Source organism: Gopherus evgoodei, chromosome 9 (assembly GCF_007399415.2).
Source record: "Gopherus evgoodei ecotype Sinaloan lineage chromosome 9, rGopEvg1_v1.p, whole genome shotgun sequence".
NCBI classification, from domain to species: domain Eukaryota; kingdom Metazoa; phylum Chordata; order Testudines; family Testudinidae; genus Gopherus; species Gopherus evgoodei.
This window is the reverse complement of record NC_044330.1, coordinates 62,128,938-62,147,345: the sequence shown is the minus strand read 5'-3', so window position 1 is coordinate 62,147,345 and position 18,408 is coordinate 62,128,938. Positions and strand designations below refer to the sequence as shown.

Here is an 18,408-nt window from a genome sequence, read left to right as displayed (position 1 = left end):
CATTTGCAGCAGTGTTGGGAGTGGTGCATTATGGGCAGCTATCCCAGCATTCAAGTGGCTGCAACGTGCTTTTCAAAAGAGGGGGATGGGGTGGAGTGTGACCACTTCCCCCACCCCTCTCTCATTTACTCTTAAATGCAAATAGCTTTCAGACCAGATAAGCAGCTGCTCCGAGGGACTCCCTTTCCCCCCACCCCCCGCCGTGCTGTTTCTCTGCTCAAGCAAACACTAGCTGTGGACATTCCCTGCCTGCCTCTGCTGGAGTAAACAATTGCTGCATTTTTTTTTTAGATAAGCCTCTCCGGGGGCCCCGAGTTCACAACAAAACAAAGAGTTCTTTAGTTAAAAGCATTATGGGAAAATTCCGGAGGTCAGTTACAGCGTAGTAAGATTAATCACTGTTTACACTGGCACTCCAGTGCTGCAGCACCAGCACTGTTCTCTTTATTCCTCTCATCCATGTGGAGTACAACCAGCGCTGTAGCCAGGGAGATACAGCGCTGTATGTGCCTTGCCAGTGTGGACGGGGAATAAGTTACAGCACTGTAAAGCCATCACCGGCGCTGTAACTCTCAACTGTAGCCAAGCCCTCAGAGATTTATCATGTGTACCCTATATTGTTGCACAACTACACTCTCATAATGTCTCATAAGCCCTCCAACATCCAGGAACTTTTGCTTCTCTTGCACGTACTTCCTCTGGTCTGACTGCACCCTTCTATTAATGCAGGGTCCAAGAACTAATGCCATTTTCCAGCTGTGATCTCACCGGAGCTCCACAACCCTCTCCTATGTGACCTGGAGCCATTCCACTGCCTTTGTGTTGACATTGCTCATTGTAATCTCTCAGCTCCAGAATTGCACTGTCCACTCGGTTCCCTGCAGTAGGTATCTTGTGGCATTGCTGCCTTACACGTTCACCCCACCCGGGGTTCTGTGACCAATTTTCTACTGATTTCAGGCAATTTTCCCAATGGACTCATCTTCATCTTTTCTGCCCACGTCAGATTTCCCTGTGACCCCTGGGGGTTCTTTCTTCATCTTCATTGCAGTTCAAAACTCCATCCAGTTTAGAAGCATAGGGAGTGATCCATCTATCCCAGTATCCTGTCTCAGACAGTGGCCAGCACCAGAAGCCTTGGAGGAAGGTGAGAGAAAGTCTGTAGTGGGCAGTTATGGAATTACTTGCACATGGGGAAAACTTTTTCTTAATTCCCTCTCAGTCAGGGGTTGGCTGAGGCCTTGAATATGAAGGTTTATATCCCTGCCCAAACCTTTAAAAAACAAAAAAAACCCAACCTTTTTATTTTAACTCTAGATGCTCTTGTTATCCAGATAAATTTCCAAATCCTACTAAGCTCTTGGTCTCAAAGATAGCTTGTGGCAATGAGTTCCATGGGCTAATTGTGTGTTGTGTGAAAGAGTATTTCCTTTAATTGAATGTCCCCATGTTCTTGTATTATGTTAGAGGATGAACAGCGTACCTTCTCCAGATGAGTCATTATTTTTTATATCTTTACCATGTGTCCTCTCAAACATTCCAATGTTTTCAATCTCTCTTCATCAGAGAGTTTTTCCAGACCTCTAATATTCTCGTCACCTGTCTCTGAATGGGTTATTCCAGGTGAAGGGGTACTACTGATTTTTTAATCTGAAATTGTCATTGACTTGCTGTTTACTCTCTTTTCTGAACTTTTAATGAAAATTTTAAATAATACAAGTCCTAATGTTAATGCCTTTGGTGCTCATTAGGTGCTTTCTGTCAGCTCAACACACTGCTTGTGGCTGCACCATCCTTCACAGCTTCTAACCCATGTGCAATGTTCCCATCCAAGCCTGTTCAAATGTGCTTGCTATGCTGGGAGATCCAGGTCATATGAACTCTGGTGGCTGCTTAAGAATGTGACTCAAAGGCCTGGTCTACTCTACATGTTTATACGAATTTAGCAGCGTTAAACCGATTTAACCCTGCACCTGTCCACACAACGAAGCTTTTATATTGATATAAAGGGCTCTTAAAACCGATTTCTGTACTCTTCCCCGACGAGAGGAGTAGCGCTGAAATCGGTATTGCCATGTCAGATTAGGGTTAATGTGGCCGCAATTCGACGGTATTGGCCTCCGGGTGGTATCTCTCAGTGCACCGTTGTGACCGCTCTGGAAAACCATCTAAACTCAGATGTAGTGGCCTGGTAGACAGAAAAAGCCCCGCGAACTTTTGAATTTCATTTCCTGCTTGCCCAGCGTGGAGAGCCCGCGAACTTTTGAATTTCATTTCCTGCTTGCCCAGCGTGGAGAGCTGATCAGCACGGGTGGCCATGCAGTCCCAAATCCAAAAAGAGCTCCAGCATGGACCGTACGGGAGATACTGGATCTGATCGCTGTATGGGGAGACAAATCTGTTCTATCAGAGCTCCGTTACAGAAGACGAAATGACAAAGCATTTGAAAAAATCTCCAGGCTATGATAGATAGAGGCCACAGCAGGGACTCAACACAGTGCTGTGTGACAACCGTAACAGAAAGCCAAAAAATCAAATGGACGCTCATGGAGGGAGGGAGGGAGGACTGAGGACTCAAGCTATCCCACAGTTCCTGCAGTCTCTGAAAAGCATTTGCATTCTTGGCTGAGCTCCCAATGCCTGAAGGGTCAAAAACATTGTCAGGGGTGGTTCAGGGAATATGTTGTCAATTTACCCCCCCCCCCAAGAAAAGGGAAAAAAATCATTTCTCACCTCTTTTCAGTGTCACCGTATGTCTACTGGATGCTGCTGGTAGACGGGGTGCTGCAGCGCTAAACAGCAGCATCCTCTCCTCTCCGGTAGATGGTAAGGTACGATACAATACAATACAATGACTGATAGCCATCCTCGTCATCATCCCGTGAGTGCTCCTGGCTTGCCTTAGTGAGGTTGGCTGGGGGTGCCTGGGCAAAAATGGGAATGACTCCCGGTCCCAGTACACATACAGTGACAGTGAAAAAAGGCTAAACGGGCTCCATGGTTACCATGCTATGGCGTCTGCCAGGGCAATCCAGAGAAAAAGGGCGCGAAATGATTGTCTGCCATTGCTTTCATGGAGGAAGGAATGAGTGATGACATTTACCCAAAATCACTCGTGACACTGTTTTTGCTCTATCATGCATTGTGATCTCAAACCAGAATTCCAATGGGCAGAGGAGACTGTGGTAACTATGGGATAGCTACCCACAATGAAACACTCTGGAAATCGACGCTAGCCTCGGTACATAGACGCACACCGCCGAATTAATGTGCTTAGTGTCGCCGCATGCACTCGACTTTATACAATCTGTTTTAAAAAACTGGTTTATGTAAAATCAGTATAATCCCATACTGTAGACATACCCAAAGTTAGATCAGAACTCCCATACTCTGGTTGAAGAATGCAAGGTATGGAAGGTCCCCTACATTTGATGGAAGGTATAACTGCACAAGCGCCCGGTATGGGAAGTCCTAGCCTAGAGGACTGCCATTCTCATCACAATGTTCAAGGGAAAAGATGTGAAGTCTTGTTAATATTAGCGAGCTTTGGGTTGAAAGTTCCATGCCAGGTACTGAAAATTTATTGCCAGATTAGTTACTATTTGCAGCCTCTCGCTTTATGGGAGGCGAGATGGTGCCACAGACAAAGGAACATGGCTATAAAACATCTCTACTGCAGCTTCCCGCTCCATACGGGGGAAGCATGCAAAGAGATAAGAGTATAGTGCCAAATACCAAGTGTGACTGTACAAAAGGTTTGCCCTGTGGACCAGAATATCAGAGTGCTGAGATTCTTGGCTGGTTACTGTCTAACAGCTGGAACACAGTGGGAGGAACAGGTAAAGTTTGCTAATTGTCAGCTGATGTCTGACTACAAAGAGAAAAGCTTAATTGGTTTTTTCCTTTTAATGAAAGCACAAAGGATGCCAGAGACGGCTGGATAGGCAGGTTATATCAGCTTTGAAGATTTCATTCTGCCATTCTCACTGGAAGCCTCCTGTATATTTAAGGTGCACTTAATAAGCTCATTTAGAAATCTCCCTCTGTTGTGACACTGCATTTTCCTTTTTTGAATCCACTAGCACGCCTTTATCTGCAGCCAGGGCTCAATCCCTAACAGTACATAGGCTGTGACAATGCTTGGCTCAGTAACAGAGACACAGGATTCAAGCCCACATGCTCAGGGTTTAAGTGATTGCCATATTTGGGGTCAGGAAGGAATTTTCCTCCAGGGCAGATTGGCAGAGGCCTTGGAGGTTTTTTGCCTTCCTCTGCAGCATGGGGCACCATGGGCGGCAAGATGTTAGAAATTTTGGTGGTACCCAGAACCCACCCCTGCCCAAACTCTGCCCCCCCAAAACTCCGCCTCCTACCTGTCCAAGGCTCTGGGAGGGAATTTGGGTGGGGGAGGAGGTCTGGGCTGCAGGAGGGGTGCAGGTGCTGGGAGGGAGTTTGGGGATGGGAGGGGGTGTGGAGGGAGGGGGTGCAGATTCTGAGAGGGAGTTTGGGGGAGTGAAGGAGAGCAGGGGTAGGGCTAGGTTTGGGGTGAGGCTGGGGATGAGAGGTTTGGGGTGTGGGAAGGGGCTCAGGGCTATGGCAGAAGGGTGAGATGGAGGGTGAGGGCTGTGGGGTGGGGCTGGAGATGAGGGGTTCATGAGGCAGGAGGGGGCTCCAAACATTGGTGCAGCTGAGCCCCTGGGCTCTGAATATTGCTGGTGCTTGGGCACCATGTGGGTATATAACTTGCCGTCCATGTGGGGCACAGGTCACTTGCTGGAGGATTCTCTGCAGCTTGAGGTCTTCAAACCACAATTTGAGGACTTCAGTAACTCAGACATAGGTTAGGGGTTTGTTACAGGAGTGGGTGGGTGAGATTCTGTGGCCGGCATTGTGCAGGAGGTCAAACTAGATGATCATAATGGTCCCTTCTGACCTTAAAGTCTATGAGTCTAAGGCCACAAATGTTCCATGTAATAAACTACTTGAAAAGGAGTGAGGGGCTGGGAAATGAACATTGCTGCAAAAGCAATGAAATGAGAGTGCAGTTGGAGTTAAATTTATCACCTCTTCCCTGAGAGTGTTATGCTTCTGTGGAAAGCACACACTAATTCAGGAAAAAGCCTAGAAACCACACACACCAGCTAGACCATTTGAATTCTAATTTCACTGTGTAACCTGACATTAATTTTCTTCCTCCCATGTGGTGCAGACAGGATGGCCCCTCTACTTTCTGAGGCCTTGGCTACAGTTGAGAGTTACAGCACCGCTGGTGGCTTTATAGCGCTGTAACTCACTCCCCGTCCACACTGGCAAGGCACATACAGCGCTGTATCTCTCTGGCTACAGCGCTGGTTGTACTCCACCTCGACAAGAGGAATAAAGAGAATAGCGCTGGTGCTGCAGCGCTGGGGTGCCAGTGTAAACAGGGAATAATCTTACGCTGTAACTGACCTCTGGAACCTTCCCATAATGCTTTTAAGTAGAGATAACTCTCTTTGTTTTGTTGTGATGCCTCTGTTTGTTTTGTTGTGAACTCGGGGCTCCCGAAGCTGCTTATCAAAAATACAAACACAGCTACTGTTTGCTGTGAATGAGCTCCCTTTGGAATGCCCACAGCTAGTGTTTGCTTGAAGAGAGGGGGCTTGAGGACAGAAGCAGCACGGCGTGCAGGATGGGGGTGGGATCCGTTTCAGGGAGGCTGCTTATCTGTCTGTGAAGAAAAAAACAAAGAGGGCTATTTGCTTTCAGTGAGTGAGAGAAGGGTGTGGGAGGGGGCCGGAACTTGCAGCTGCTGATAGAGTGTTGGCTCCAAAAATCCACTCTCTCTCCCCCCACGCTCCCTGTCACACTCCACCCTCCCACTTTTGAAAAGCACATTGCAGCCACTTGAATGCTGGGATAGCTGTCCATAATTCGCCACTCCCAATGCCGCTGCAGATGCCGCACATGTGGCCACGACAGTGTGCTGGTAGCTGTCAGTGTGGCCAGACTGCAGCGCTTTCCCTAGTCAGCTGTAAGAAAGACAGGTTTAACTCCCAGCACTGTACAGCTGCAAGTGTAGCCATATCCTGAGTCCCTTCAGAAACTAAAGCCAGCCTTGGCTCTCAGAGAAACACCTGCATGAGGGTGATGGGTGGGGATATGAAAGTCCACAGGTAGGGCCTCCCACATACCTCAATGCCCTGTAGATCACCAACTGGCCAATGAAGTGAATTTGGTGCTTTTGCCCCAGAAATAAGAAACAAGCCAGTTGATTCCCTTGGCTCTAAACTCAGCAACAGTTTGTGAAGACCAGAAAGGGACCTCAACTAGAATCAGGGCAGGTGAGCTAGTCTGTCCTTCCCCTGATGGGAACAAGATTTGAGACAGAGCCCAGTAATGTATAATCCCATTGCTGCATTCTTGTTCTCTCTGTACCTGCTACTGTTGGTTTATCAAGATGAGGGTTGATCAAAAAGTTTTCATCAAAACTATTTTTTTGATGGAAAACTGGATTTTCAACAAGATGAATGTTTTCATGACAAGTGTCTGCATTCCGTAGGAAACTAATTTTTCATTGAAAAAACGCACACCCAGAACCCAGCATATTTTGATTTGGATAATCAGTTAAAGTACTACATGGGAGTTGTAGTTCTGATTCTTCAAAGATCCCCTTTTCCTCTATGCCTCCCCCAGTTGGACTACATCTCCCATGGTACACCACAGCCAGGGACTCCCATGATGGACCATGCTGAATCATGGGAGATGCAGTCTGAATGGTGATCCCAGCCTATACAGGAGAATGAGAGTATGAGGCACCCAAACTACAACTCCTGTGAAGCACCACAGCAACATTTCTGATTTAAAATATTTTAGATTTTTGGTTTTTTGTTTTGTTTTGTTTGTTTGTTTGGTTTTTTTTTGATTAAAAGGCAAACTTTTCCCTGGGAAATGTTGATGAAAACATTTTTTTTAAATTTTTGCGGAAATTTTCCATGGGGGGAAATGCCTATTTCCCAACCAGCTCTAATGAAGACCCAGACCCTCTCTTGTCAGCATGGTCCCTGGAGAGCAGTGTGGCTCTTGGAGCTGGTCCAAGGCACTACTCTGCACTGCCTCCCCTCTGTTCCTAAAAGCTCCTTCCCAAAGGATTGAACACTGTACTCTGCAGGGGCTGAGACAAGGGATTCCACAGCCAGGAGAGTTCATTGGCAAAAGGAAACAGTTCAAACCTTCTACTGTAAATCACTTGCATTGTACCCATTCCAACTGTTACTGGGAAATGCCTTCATTAAATACATTTAACGACACACTGGGAGTTTCTTTCTGAATTAGTCCTAACTGCGTCCTAAGCAGCACATTTCTGGGGCAGACTCAGAGCCGGCGTCAACCAGTACAGGGGCCACACTGAGTTACGCCAGCTGAGGAGTTGGCCTGAGGAGCTCTTCCAGTTGCCCGCGGGTGGAGTTCATTGCGGATCAGCTATAAGTACAAAACAGGGAAGCTGCTGGTAATTCGGTGGTAATACCTGGAGTTTAGCCCCCTCTCCTCTTTTTATTTAATTGGAGTCTTTTGGCAGGAGAAATCCAGCTGTTTGGAAAATAACATGAGAGCTCTGTATAGTACAGCAGGGGTGTCTGCCAAGCTGTGCCCCTCCAAGTCAACTGATCTGAAAATACAATGTTCCTTTGACGGTGAGTTGAATATAGGGTGACCAGACAGCAAGTGTGAAAAATCGGGATGGGGTGGGGGGTAACAGGCTTCTATATACGAAAAAGCCTCAAATATTGAGACTGTCCCTATAAAATCAGGACATCTGGTCACCCTAGATGAATATGCCTCCCTAACCAGCACTGGTGACGTTTATACTGAAGTGCTTGAAGCAGTCCTGTCCCTACAGGGAGGAGGTAGGGGGTACTACCTCCCACCATCTGCCAGCAGCCCCAGGCGTAGCTCTGGGAGCGCAGCGAGAGCCTGCTGCCCACTTCCTGCTGTGGCTGCTCACATGCACTGCGCTGGCCACCTGCTGCATCCCAGCAGAGGGAGGAGAGCAGTAACAGAGGCTCTATCACCTGCATCACTGCCAGCTGCGGGAGCTTCATGGAGAGCAGGAGGAGAACTCGACTGGCTCTACCTCAGTCTGGGGCAGAGCCTAGCAAAGGACAGATCTCCCCCACGCAGCTCCACAGGGGGAAAGAGAGGAGAAACTGAGAGTGCCAATAGCCATTAGAGCCTTGCCCTCGCCCAGGTTAGAGCCCAGGGGCTGCTCTAGTGGATGCTAGCTGACAATGCTTCCCTCCCCTCCCCCACAGGACTGTACACTGGCTGTGGATAGCTGAAGCACAGCACAGTCCAGCCACTCCCCTTCCTCATCTTTGCACTGATCCTGGGAGGAGGGAAGCATAGGAGGCGTCTACAGCAGCCTTATGCCTGCCAAGGAATCCTTGCACAAGGGGATTCTCCCACAGGTTGGATTCTGCTTCCTTTGTGCCAGCCACATGAGACAGGGCAGAGAGCCTGCCCCTCAGTACTGACTGTGGTCCCTGGGCCTTTTGGGCTGGACACCCCGCCACAGGAGGAAGAACTCTTTGCTTCTCTCTATTAGCAGGAGGACTTGATGGGCCAGCCTGACACAGTATGCATTTTAAACACCTTCAGCTGGATTCTTATAACATTGTTTCTCCTTCTCCCCTGTGTTAGGAGACACTTTTCTCACCCGCTGGTCATCACCGTGCAGCCAAAGGAAACTCTAGAAATAGCCTGAGACAAAAGTTTCCTGCCGCTGAGTCTCACTGAGGAACTTGGGTCAGAGTGTTTGAATCAGAGACACTCGTTCCTCTCACAGTCCCTGTCACATCCTCCCTCCTCCACACAGCTCAGTTATCAGGGGAAAGACCAGATTCTACGCCTTTGGCATCAACCTCAGCGTGTAAGCTGCAGTGAAGAAAAATACCTTCTCTGTAACAGTCAGGTCAGAGACCCATTCTGATTCTTTGGAGAACAAATTCAGTACAGAATCATAAAAATGTAGTGCTGGAAGTACCTCAAGAGTCCAGTCGCCTTTGCTGAGGCAAGCCAAGTAAACCTATACCATGCCTGACATGTTTGTCTCACCTGTTCCTGAAAACCTCCAGTGACTGGGATTCCAAGTTTTTCCTAATGTTATCCTAAATCTCCCTTGCTGCAAACTAAGTTGATTCCTTCTTATCCTACCCTCAGTGGACATGGAAACCAATTGTCCACCATCCTCTTTAGAACAGCCCTGAATATATGTGAATATACGGAAGCTTTAAAATGACCTGACTTGGAAGAGGAAATAATATCTGCTGGAAAACAAGTTATTGAGAGGAAGGCTGGCCCAATGGCTAGCACAGTAGCTTGGGGGAGCTGAGTTCAATTCCCAGCTCCGCCACAGACCCCCTGCATGACCCTGGACAAGTCACTTTCTGTGCCTCACTTCTCCATCTGTAAAATGGGCATAACAGCACTGCCCTGCCTCAGAAAGGTGGGTCAGGGTAAAGACATTAACAATTGTGAGGTGCCTTAGACAGATGTTCAAGAGACTAAAGAAGCAAGTGCTAAACCACTGGTCAGTGCTTCTGTTACAAAGAAATGTGGACATTCTGGAAATGTATGAATGGCTCTTATTGCCCAGGCATTATACCTTCCTGAAGGAGGAAAGGGATCATGTAGCTAAGTGGTTATTGCTTAATTTCCCATTTGAACATGCATAATACTTCTGATATCAAGAGAGGGACCTTCACCAGAGCCCTCTCAAAACCAACTCCACAAACTGTCATGGGAACTTTGTATCTGTTTCTTCAGACTGTACTAATTTTTCACATCATATTTGAAAGGGGAGGGAGGCAGTGCTCTAAAATGAGAAAATTCACATATTCCCTCATGCCATGAGGATGAGTCCAGCTACTGGAGAAACGAATCACTGTGTCTGAGGGCAGAATCAACAGCCCTTGGCTTTAAAGGCTCTGTGCTTTTGCCACTTATCCTACACATCTGTAAAAATCAAAAGAATGACATTTTCTTTGTTTACAATCAAGTTTTTGATCATCTCTGATGATGAATAATGACCAAGAGTAAATAGATACTGAAGACAAGTCATCTCAACCACAGTTTTGAATCTCTGGTCTCCTCAGTCTGTAATTTACTGAGTCTACTTAATGATAATCAACGGTGCTAGCAAAGAGCTGGCAATACCTTGTTTGATATTCTTAACTTGGGGCAGGGGAATCAAGTAGATGTTTAGCACGTTTGTTAAATTTTAACATCAAGGCAATTTGCATATTGCTTTATCACCAAGACTTCAGCTGATTTCTAAACTCTGAAGAAATTCTGACTAGTGACTGGAGTTTTGTTCTAATATTAGCTAATATCAGATGTAAACTTTGAAATAATAAATAAACTTATTTTAAACAGCAGACTTGCTGTATCTGGAGCCTGATCAGAACAACCACCAGCCCAGATTTGCCTTTTCTGATGTTCCTTTGTGCTGTCTGATTTTGTTTGACCAGGGCTAGCATGGGTGCTGCGAGATGCTAGGGAAAAAAATACAACCACCGCTTTGCTGCTAGGCAGAGATTGTTACACAAGAGACAAAGATGAGCAGTAATAGACCAATCCTAGTACACACCCCACCATGCAGGTGAGCAAGGTACTCCAAAATCAGAGGCAGATGTCCGAGACTAGAGGGTAAAATCGGCGAGATCAGAGAAAAAACTAAATTATGTGATTGCAATGCTAGGGAAAGGTGCTGGACTGACAGCTCTAGAGGACAATCTATTTTGGGCCAACCTCAGAGCAGGTCCTGCAGCGGCAGTGGCTGGAAAAGTCTGTTGACATTCCACTGGCATGCAGCACACAGCTCCGGGGTTATCTTTCAATGGCTTCTTCAGTCCTTGGCTTCTCTGTTGAGGCTGCCAACGAGGGGACTTGGTGCCATTTGTAATGCCTGGTTTTGTGACTTGTGTAGTGTTCACTAGGGGCTCCAACCTGCTCCCCTGACTACAACTGCAGCACAACTGGGCTGTATGCAGTGGGACCATGAGCCCCCAAATTATTTCTCACTAGCCAGTGGACAGCCATCAGATGATGACAACATTGATGGCATGCTCCCGCTTCACACAGCAGTCCGTCACAGCACACTACACATATTTTAGTGCGCTGTAGCAGTGTCCACATAGGAGGTTACTGCATGGCAAGCTAAGGTGCTGTACTAATGTCCGATGTAGACTGGGTTACTAGCTTTTTGGGCAGGACTTGATCTCCCCACCATTGACCTCTGTTCCAGTGCTAATATATTTACAGTATATCCAGCTCTTGACCCTCTAGTTTAGGACAGCAGTAACAGATGAAATATTCAGAACAAATCAGCACAGATGATCTACTGTCTCAACAAAACAATGGTGTCCAAAGGCAGCATCCCCTTCCCAGAATTTAGGGTGGGGTTCTCTTCTTCCCTTTTCTGTTGCTGTGTCCCCACCCTTGGTCCTTATTCACTGCAAAAAGTGATGTCCTGGGGCACAAAATGTCTTTTTAACATACTTCTATTCACAAGCCTGCCTTCTCTCATGTTCAGAAGTTGAATAGCCCCACGTCCACCTATTGTGCCATGCAAATACATAACAATAAACCCCATGAAAGACTTCGTATCCCATTATGAACTTCCTGAGTCATGGGAGCCATTTGTTATATATACTATGAAAATATTTTTCAGACTAAAAAACAAAAAAACCTCTGATTTAATTATTATCTAAGCACAGCGTGTGTCTAGCATGTGTAGAGGGGACAAGCCTTCTCTTTCTCATTACTGGGCATAAAACAGGGTATAAAAACAGGGTAGGGATAAATATGACAAGTTTGGGTGAATTACATAAAATATGTCAACAACCGCAAGACCACAAAATATTTGGTTAGAACACAACCAGGAGTTCATGTTCAAGGAGATCCCAGCCAGGCTGCGGTGCTGCTTTCCAAATTTTTCGACCCAGAACAGATGGTTAGGGATGAGTTACAAATGAAAATAGTTGTCACTCCATTTGCTCTAACAACAAGGCTGGGGGTGGCTACAACCCTGTGGAATCCTTGTAAAGATGGCCCTTAACACAGCATTAAGCCTACTGCCATGTGAGAGCCAGCATTCACTGCTGTCCCAGGCCTTGGCTACACTGGTGCTTTACAGCGCTGCAACTTTCTCACTCAGGGGTGTGAAAAAACACACCCCTGAGTGCAGCAAGTTACAGCGCTGCAAAGCACCAGTGTTAACAGTGCCCCAGCGCGGGGAGCGCGGCTCCCAGCGCTGCAAGCTAATCTCCACGGGGAGGTGGAGTACCTGCAGCGCTGGGAGAGCTCTCTCCCAGCACAGGCACTGCGACCACACTCGCACTTCAAAGCGCTGCCGCGGGAGCGCTCCTGCGGCAGCGCTTTGGAGTTTCGAGTGTAGCCAAGCCCTGAATCTTTGCTGATGAGGTGGGAACTGAAGCGCACACTGATGATTCCTCACCATTTGACCACAGCCCATTTACTAAGTGATTAGGTGCCGACAGGCACATTCCTTTAATCTTATCGCTGGCCAAGCAAACAGGCATTTTCTGAATGAATTACCTAGAGACTTCTCTTGGTATTGTTGTGGGGAATAAATAAAACAAATTTCATTTTTAGCCTGCAGCTCGCTGAGCACCAGCTTGTCCTATTTGTATAATCCTAGGGAATTATGTGAGCGTGTTGCTAGGCACGTGTCTCTTGGTAGCTACCCGAATGACCAGCCACCAGACAAATTAGATCTGCTAATGCTGAGGATGCTTCAGTGAACTGAAGGATGTTGGATGCTCAGTGCAGCACAAAACAATTCAGTTCCGGACCCCCAAAGCACAGAGTTAACAAACTGCACTTCAAAGTTCCTCTCTGCTCCTTAATCATTTCGATTACTGCCCTGAGACACGTCTCACAGCGTCCTCCAAACTCCCATGTCTCCTGGGCAAGCCAGCTTGCTAAGTGCCAGAGCACAAAGCTTTCATGGTTTATTTATGCTACCCAAATAGGACATGGGCCGGGAAGAATGGGGAGTGACCAAGCCCCAGTGCAATGGAATATATATGTCCTGGGGCCTCACAAAAGTAATGACGGAAAATGAACTTCTGTTATCTTGCTGCACTTTGATTAAATCAGTAGCCAACAGGATGGCGAGTTCTTTGTTATAGACTGTCACAGGGTGCTGCCGTCTAAAGGACTGAGCATCGGAGAGAGCAACTCAGACGCCAACCTCAGCTCTTCCACTGTTTACCTACATGGCCTTGGGCAATTGACTTCCCCTCAATGCCAGCTTCCCCATGCATAACAGGGGGCTGATACTTGCCTTCCTCAGCGGGGCAGGTAAACCATTCCTCACTGATAGGTGTTTGAGTGCAAAGTGTTAGCAGTATTAATGGTAAATCAGCAGAGACTGCTGTGGGTTAGCAACCCCAGTGCCCTGCACCAAGCTGTGAGAGGTCTAGGTTTAGGTCCCAAGTTTGGGCCCCAGTCTGACAGGAAGTGGGGTGCTTGGGAGGTGGCAAAACATTCAGTCCCCAAGGAGTGGGCTTTGGGGGGTGGGCAGAACACACTGTGTCAATCTAGAGCCCGCTCTCGGTGGAAAGTGTTCATGCAGCTCTCCTCAGCCAAAGACCAGTGGTCCAGGTGCAGAGCCTCGAGGGAGGAAGGTGAAAATTGCAGGGAATCCTCTTTAAAGTGCTCTCCTCCCCATCCCCCACAGACACTGGATACCTGCACAGAACCCATGTACAAACAGGATGCAGAGAACACTTTAAAAAGACAGTCAAGCTAAAATTCCCATTAAGAAAACAAGATGCCTGGATTGTTAACCCCATCTTCATTCTCAAATGGCAATCCTTAGGGGAAACCTCATTTACTTTTGTCTCGGTAACACTGATGGTTTACTTTTCCTGTTTTGCTGAACTTGGAAAATGAAAATTGATTGGCCAGTTCCCCTTGTTGGTGCTCGTGCATAAGCCCTTTGTGGCAAGGCTGGGCTGCAAATGCCATAGGGGAAGGGAGCAATCACAACCATATGCTGTTTTCACCAGACTTCCAAAAATACCCCCAAAAAACAAAAACGGAGCTAAATTTTCTCCTGTGCTTGAGTTTTGCAAAATTTTGTTTCTAACCAAAACTAATTTTGGGGGTTAAACAGCTCTCAAGGTTCCTGGCAAGTTGATATGGGAACTGCGATGCTACTGTAGCCCTTGAACCCTTCCTGACATTGACCGATGGCATCTTTTCTGCCAGACTGGACTGTGATCCCTGGTGATGCCCTCTTTACTTTCTTCACTGCAACACTGCATTCACCGCAAGCAAATGGCTACTTACTGATGAAGTTGGCCTGTCCGGTAAAGATGGTGTACTGGAGCTCATAGGAGCTGACACTGAACTCATCCTCCGAGATCCAATGGACTGTAATGGTGTCATGGGAAGCTGTACAAAGTTCCTCTCGGACAGATGGTGGATTGGGTGCTGCATGGGCGACAGATGACAATGTAGAGATAATAAGGGGTTTTCATATCCACTTGGGTGACACCTCATAATGGAGACAGCCTCTATATGGAGGGAGCACAGACACTGCACAGAAAAAACAATTCTATGTGTTGTTGAGTGACTGCTGGAGTAAAATGGAGGCTCCTGGAAGGGCTGGGGCATCAGGGACAAGGCTAGGAGACAATTATTAATGTGGTCACATTGAAGGCTTAGGCCGCTAATTAAAGCCTCGCCTCTGGTTGGCACTGATTTTTTAACAACTTTTTATCTGATAAATGTTCTGGACACAGATGACATTTCTCCTCATATTATCTGCTTGAAAATCTGATAGATGGACCCAAAGATCAGTTAGCTTCTCTGGTACATTTGTCTCCTCAGTGGCTTTAAGTAGCCTTGTTAAGAAACACAGGTATATCTATAGGGCAGTTGGGTGAAGTAATTCCCAGTCCAAGTAGATGTACCCAGGATAGCTTGAGCGGAGCTAGCATGCTCAACATAGCAGTGTGGCCATGGCAGCATGGCTATGCCCTCTGCAGATACCATACACTACATGGGAAGCTTTTCTCCCACTTTCTTCAAATGTGGAAGAAAATCCGTCAAAAAGGACTGCAGCACATCAGGACGGGAGTAGCCCTTCATTGCTATTTACTTGCATTATGGTATACCCTTTATTCTTATGTGTATTACTGTCACACCCAGAGACCCAAATCTGGATCAGAGACCCAATGTGCTAGGTGCTGTCTGAACCCAAGGGTTGACATGATCCCCATCCAAAAGAGCTTTCAATTTAAGGCTTCAAGACACATACAAAGGGCAGCAAAGAGGAAATACTAACCTATATATTACACGTTGAATGTATTACATGTTTTTTTTCAAATATACTATTGGCTGCTCATTTCCTGTGGGCAGCATGGCAGGAAGTGGGATTTGAAGAAGGAGGCGCCAGGGATTTTTTCAGAGAGGGCATTCCCAGCATTCAGCAAAGCGGTGGATGTCAGCACCACTGGTGGAGCAGAGGAGATGGGAAAGGGGAAGCAGGAGATAGCAGCCAATGTGATGAGAGCAGATATGAAGGGACAGAACTATGAAGGTGCTTGGAAGTGAGACACTTCAACTGGATGGGGTGGAAATAGGGGAACCATGAGAAGGATTTAAAGTGGGATGGGGTGGTTACATGGTCAAAAGGAAGGTGGTCATAGCAAATGACTGGACAGAAGTGATGTGGGTGAAGGGAAGGGTCCGAGGAGAAGGATGCTGTACTCAAGCCAGGGGATGAGAGCGTGACTCAGAGGTTTTGCAGAAAGGGAAGAGAATTGTAACAGATTTCAGAAACAGCTACCCTAAGAACATGCCTGAACACCAAAAGCCCAAGGACTGATGACTGAGCCACTCCATTATATAGATAGATAGATAGATAGATAGATAGATATACCTATCTCATAGAACTGGAAGGGATCCCAAAAGGTCACCGAGTTCAGCCCCCTGCCTTCACTAGCAGGACCAAGTACTGATTTTGCCCGCAGCATCAAGAAGAATTTTAAAAGACTAGAACAACTTACAATGTAATTGATATTAAAATATTTTCCACCTCATCTGAGAGGACAAAGAAGGTTACAGAGTGTGTTAGGAAAGCAGGATCAGCACACACCTGTTAGATAATCCAGCCCCTCCAGCAGTTTCTTTTCTCTGGAAAAATCTAAAGCAAAGTTTTCAAAGGCATCGTTAAAATTGATATCTGGTATCAGCACTTGAGAGGATGCAGTTGCCATGGCGACCCTGAAAGAAAGAAAAGAGCATCAATATACATTAGGGGTGTTTGGACAACCCAGCCGGCAGTTAGATTGCTGATTAAAAAGGTGCAAACAGTCTTGCAGTAATGTAACATGCCAGGAGGAAAACCACCACCCAAAGCAGGCTCCTCTGGAGAAGCAAAGCAGCAAGCCCCTGTGGAAGGGCCTGGTGGCTTTGTTTGCTTTTGTTGTTGTTCTTAGTGACAGAAGCATTCTCCTTTTGCTCTTTGAAACAATCAAAAACATTACGCTGGGCTAGACAGGGCTACCTAAACGACAGCGCTGCCTGTTCCTCCAAGGAAGAACATGCTCCCATTCACACTTCATGTTCACCTTCTGAACGACTTGCCTCCCATTGTCCCAGCTGGACATTCGCGATCCCAGGGTGAATGGCACCCCGCACCTGATACGATCCCTAGTGAAAATTCTCACAGGCCTTCTCTGCACTAGGACATTTCTGCTAATATTTGCCACTGTTGCATCTCCACATGTGGCTGCAATGGTGTGACTTAGAGCACCAGCACCCACCAGTGCTTTCAGCACTGAGTTGTGCAGGTCACCTCTAAACAGGGTTGGATTGGAATACCCAGTAATCTCCTGGGGCCCTGTCTATACCCACTAGTGAATGTATGTAACAGAGGTTATGAGTCAGTTACAGCCCTGGTTAAAGAACCTGACTCTAGCTCACACAGTAGCAGGTTGTACGGTTTAGCTCTGGAGGTCCTCAGTTCAATCCCTGGTGTTTCAGCCCAGAGGACAGCTGACACCACTACTAGTGGAACTGAAAGGGAGGTAACCATGACCAATAATTATTCAGCAGATGAACCCTAGAGCCATCATTCTTTCAATGTTTCGTCTATTACTCTCACGGGCCATTCTCAAATCCCTGTACCTGTCATACGATTTGCTGGTGGCCCTGTGTGATGCTGCATGCTGTGCCACTGTAAAGCACTTTGATAGCTGGCAAGAGGGGGGAGGGATAGCTCAGTGGTTTGAGCATTGGCCTGCTTAAACACAGGGTTGTGAGTTCAATCCTTGACGGGACCACTTAGGGAACTGGGTAAAAAATCTGTCTGGGGATTAGTCATGCTCTGGGCAGGGGGTTGGACTAGATGACTTCCTGAGGCCCCTTCCAACCCTGATATTCTAAGAGTACTCTTTGTGAGCACCACTTCTGTGGCTGTGAGGCTTAGTAAATAGATAAAGATAGTTCAGAAAACAGGCAACATTGAGGGAAAAATCTCACAGGATAAATGAACTTCCGGGGGGGTTCTGTGCTCAGAACTGCTGAGACAGCTATTTTTTCTACCACTCTAAAAAACACATGCACCATTTTCTACTGGGGATTTAAACCCAAGCTGGCTGGCCAGTAACACCTAGCAAGCCCACCTCTCAGCCACATTCCTGGCAGTCTGCAGGAACCGTGCATGGTCATTCTCTTTCAGGATATGTTCTGCTTGATTGATGAGGACCGTAGAGCGCTCCAGGCACTGCCGACAGTTAGCTACTTGCTGGGCCAGCTTCCTCAGCTTCATAACCTTGGAGAGAGGAGCAGAGGGGAAACAAAAAACAGAAAACAGCACTTGAAGGAGATCGGCACAGAGCCCTGGGAATTGGGCTTATTAATCAACTGGCTAAAGCTGCCTTGTTTAGGACAAGGCTGACGGAGAGACTGCCACAATAGCTTATCCTCTGCAGTGCCCTGTGAGCACATCAAAGGCATTGCTTTAAAACCAAAGGAGAAAGCACTGGTCCTAGCAGAGGAGGCTTCTCAACAAAAGTCAGCAGGAGTAAAACTCTGCCAGAGCCTTGTGCTCCAGCCCCTCCCAGCCAAACAGCTTGTTGTGGAAAAGAGAGTTAAGAAGCATTTAAAGGTTCACTCTCTATGTTCATTTAGATTACAGAACAGACAGACTGAAACCCTGGGAAAAAGGTTTTTGGTTGCTCTAAAGGCTTGTGCGATCAAAAGTGATGCAGCTGCTCTTCACTTTTCACATTTTCAGACTGAAACCCTGGGAAAAAGGTTTTTGGTTGCTCTAAAGGCTTGTGCGATCAAAAGTGATGCAGCTGCTCTTCACTTTTCACATTTTCAAAC

At 46.9% G+C, this 18,408-nt stretch overlaps 1 protein-coding gene across 5 annotated transcripts in view; it reads right to left on the bottom strand.

Annotated features, from left to right (window-relative positions):
* Positions 1-18,408, bottom strand: part of LOC115657517 (probable E3 ubiquitin-protein ligase MID2) — a 401,900-nt gene that overhangs the window by 71,276 nt on the left and 312,216 nt on the right. For 4 of the 5 annotated variants that reach the window (XM_030575451.1, XM_030575455.1, XM_030575456.1 and 1 more), the window contains exons 5-7: positions 17,703-17,851; positions 16,172-16,299; positions 14,359-14,502 (exon numbers count right to left, since the gene is read on the bottom strand). In XM_030575451.1, the coding sequence (XP_030431311.1) occupies positions 14,359-14,502; positions 16,172-16,299; positions 17,703-17,851 (421 nt within the window). Of the gene's footprint in view, positions 1-14,350; positions 14,503-16,171; positions 16,300-17,702; positions 17,852-18,408 lie in introns of those variants that run through there. The other variant, XM_030575457.1, reaches the window with a different exon arrangement.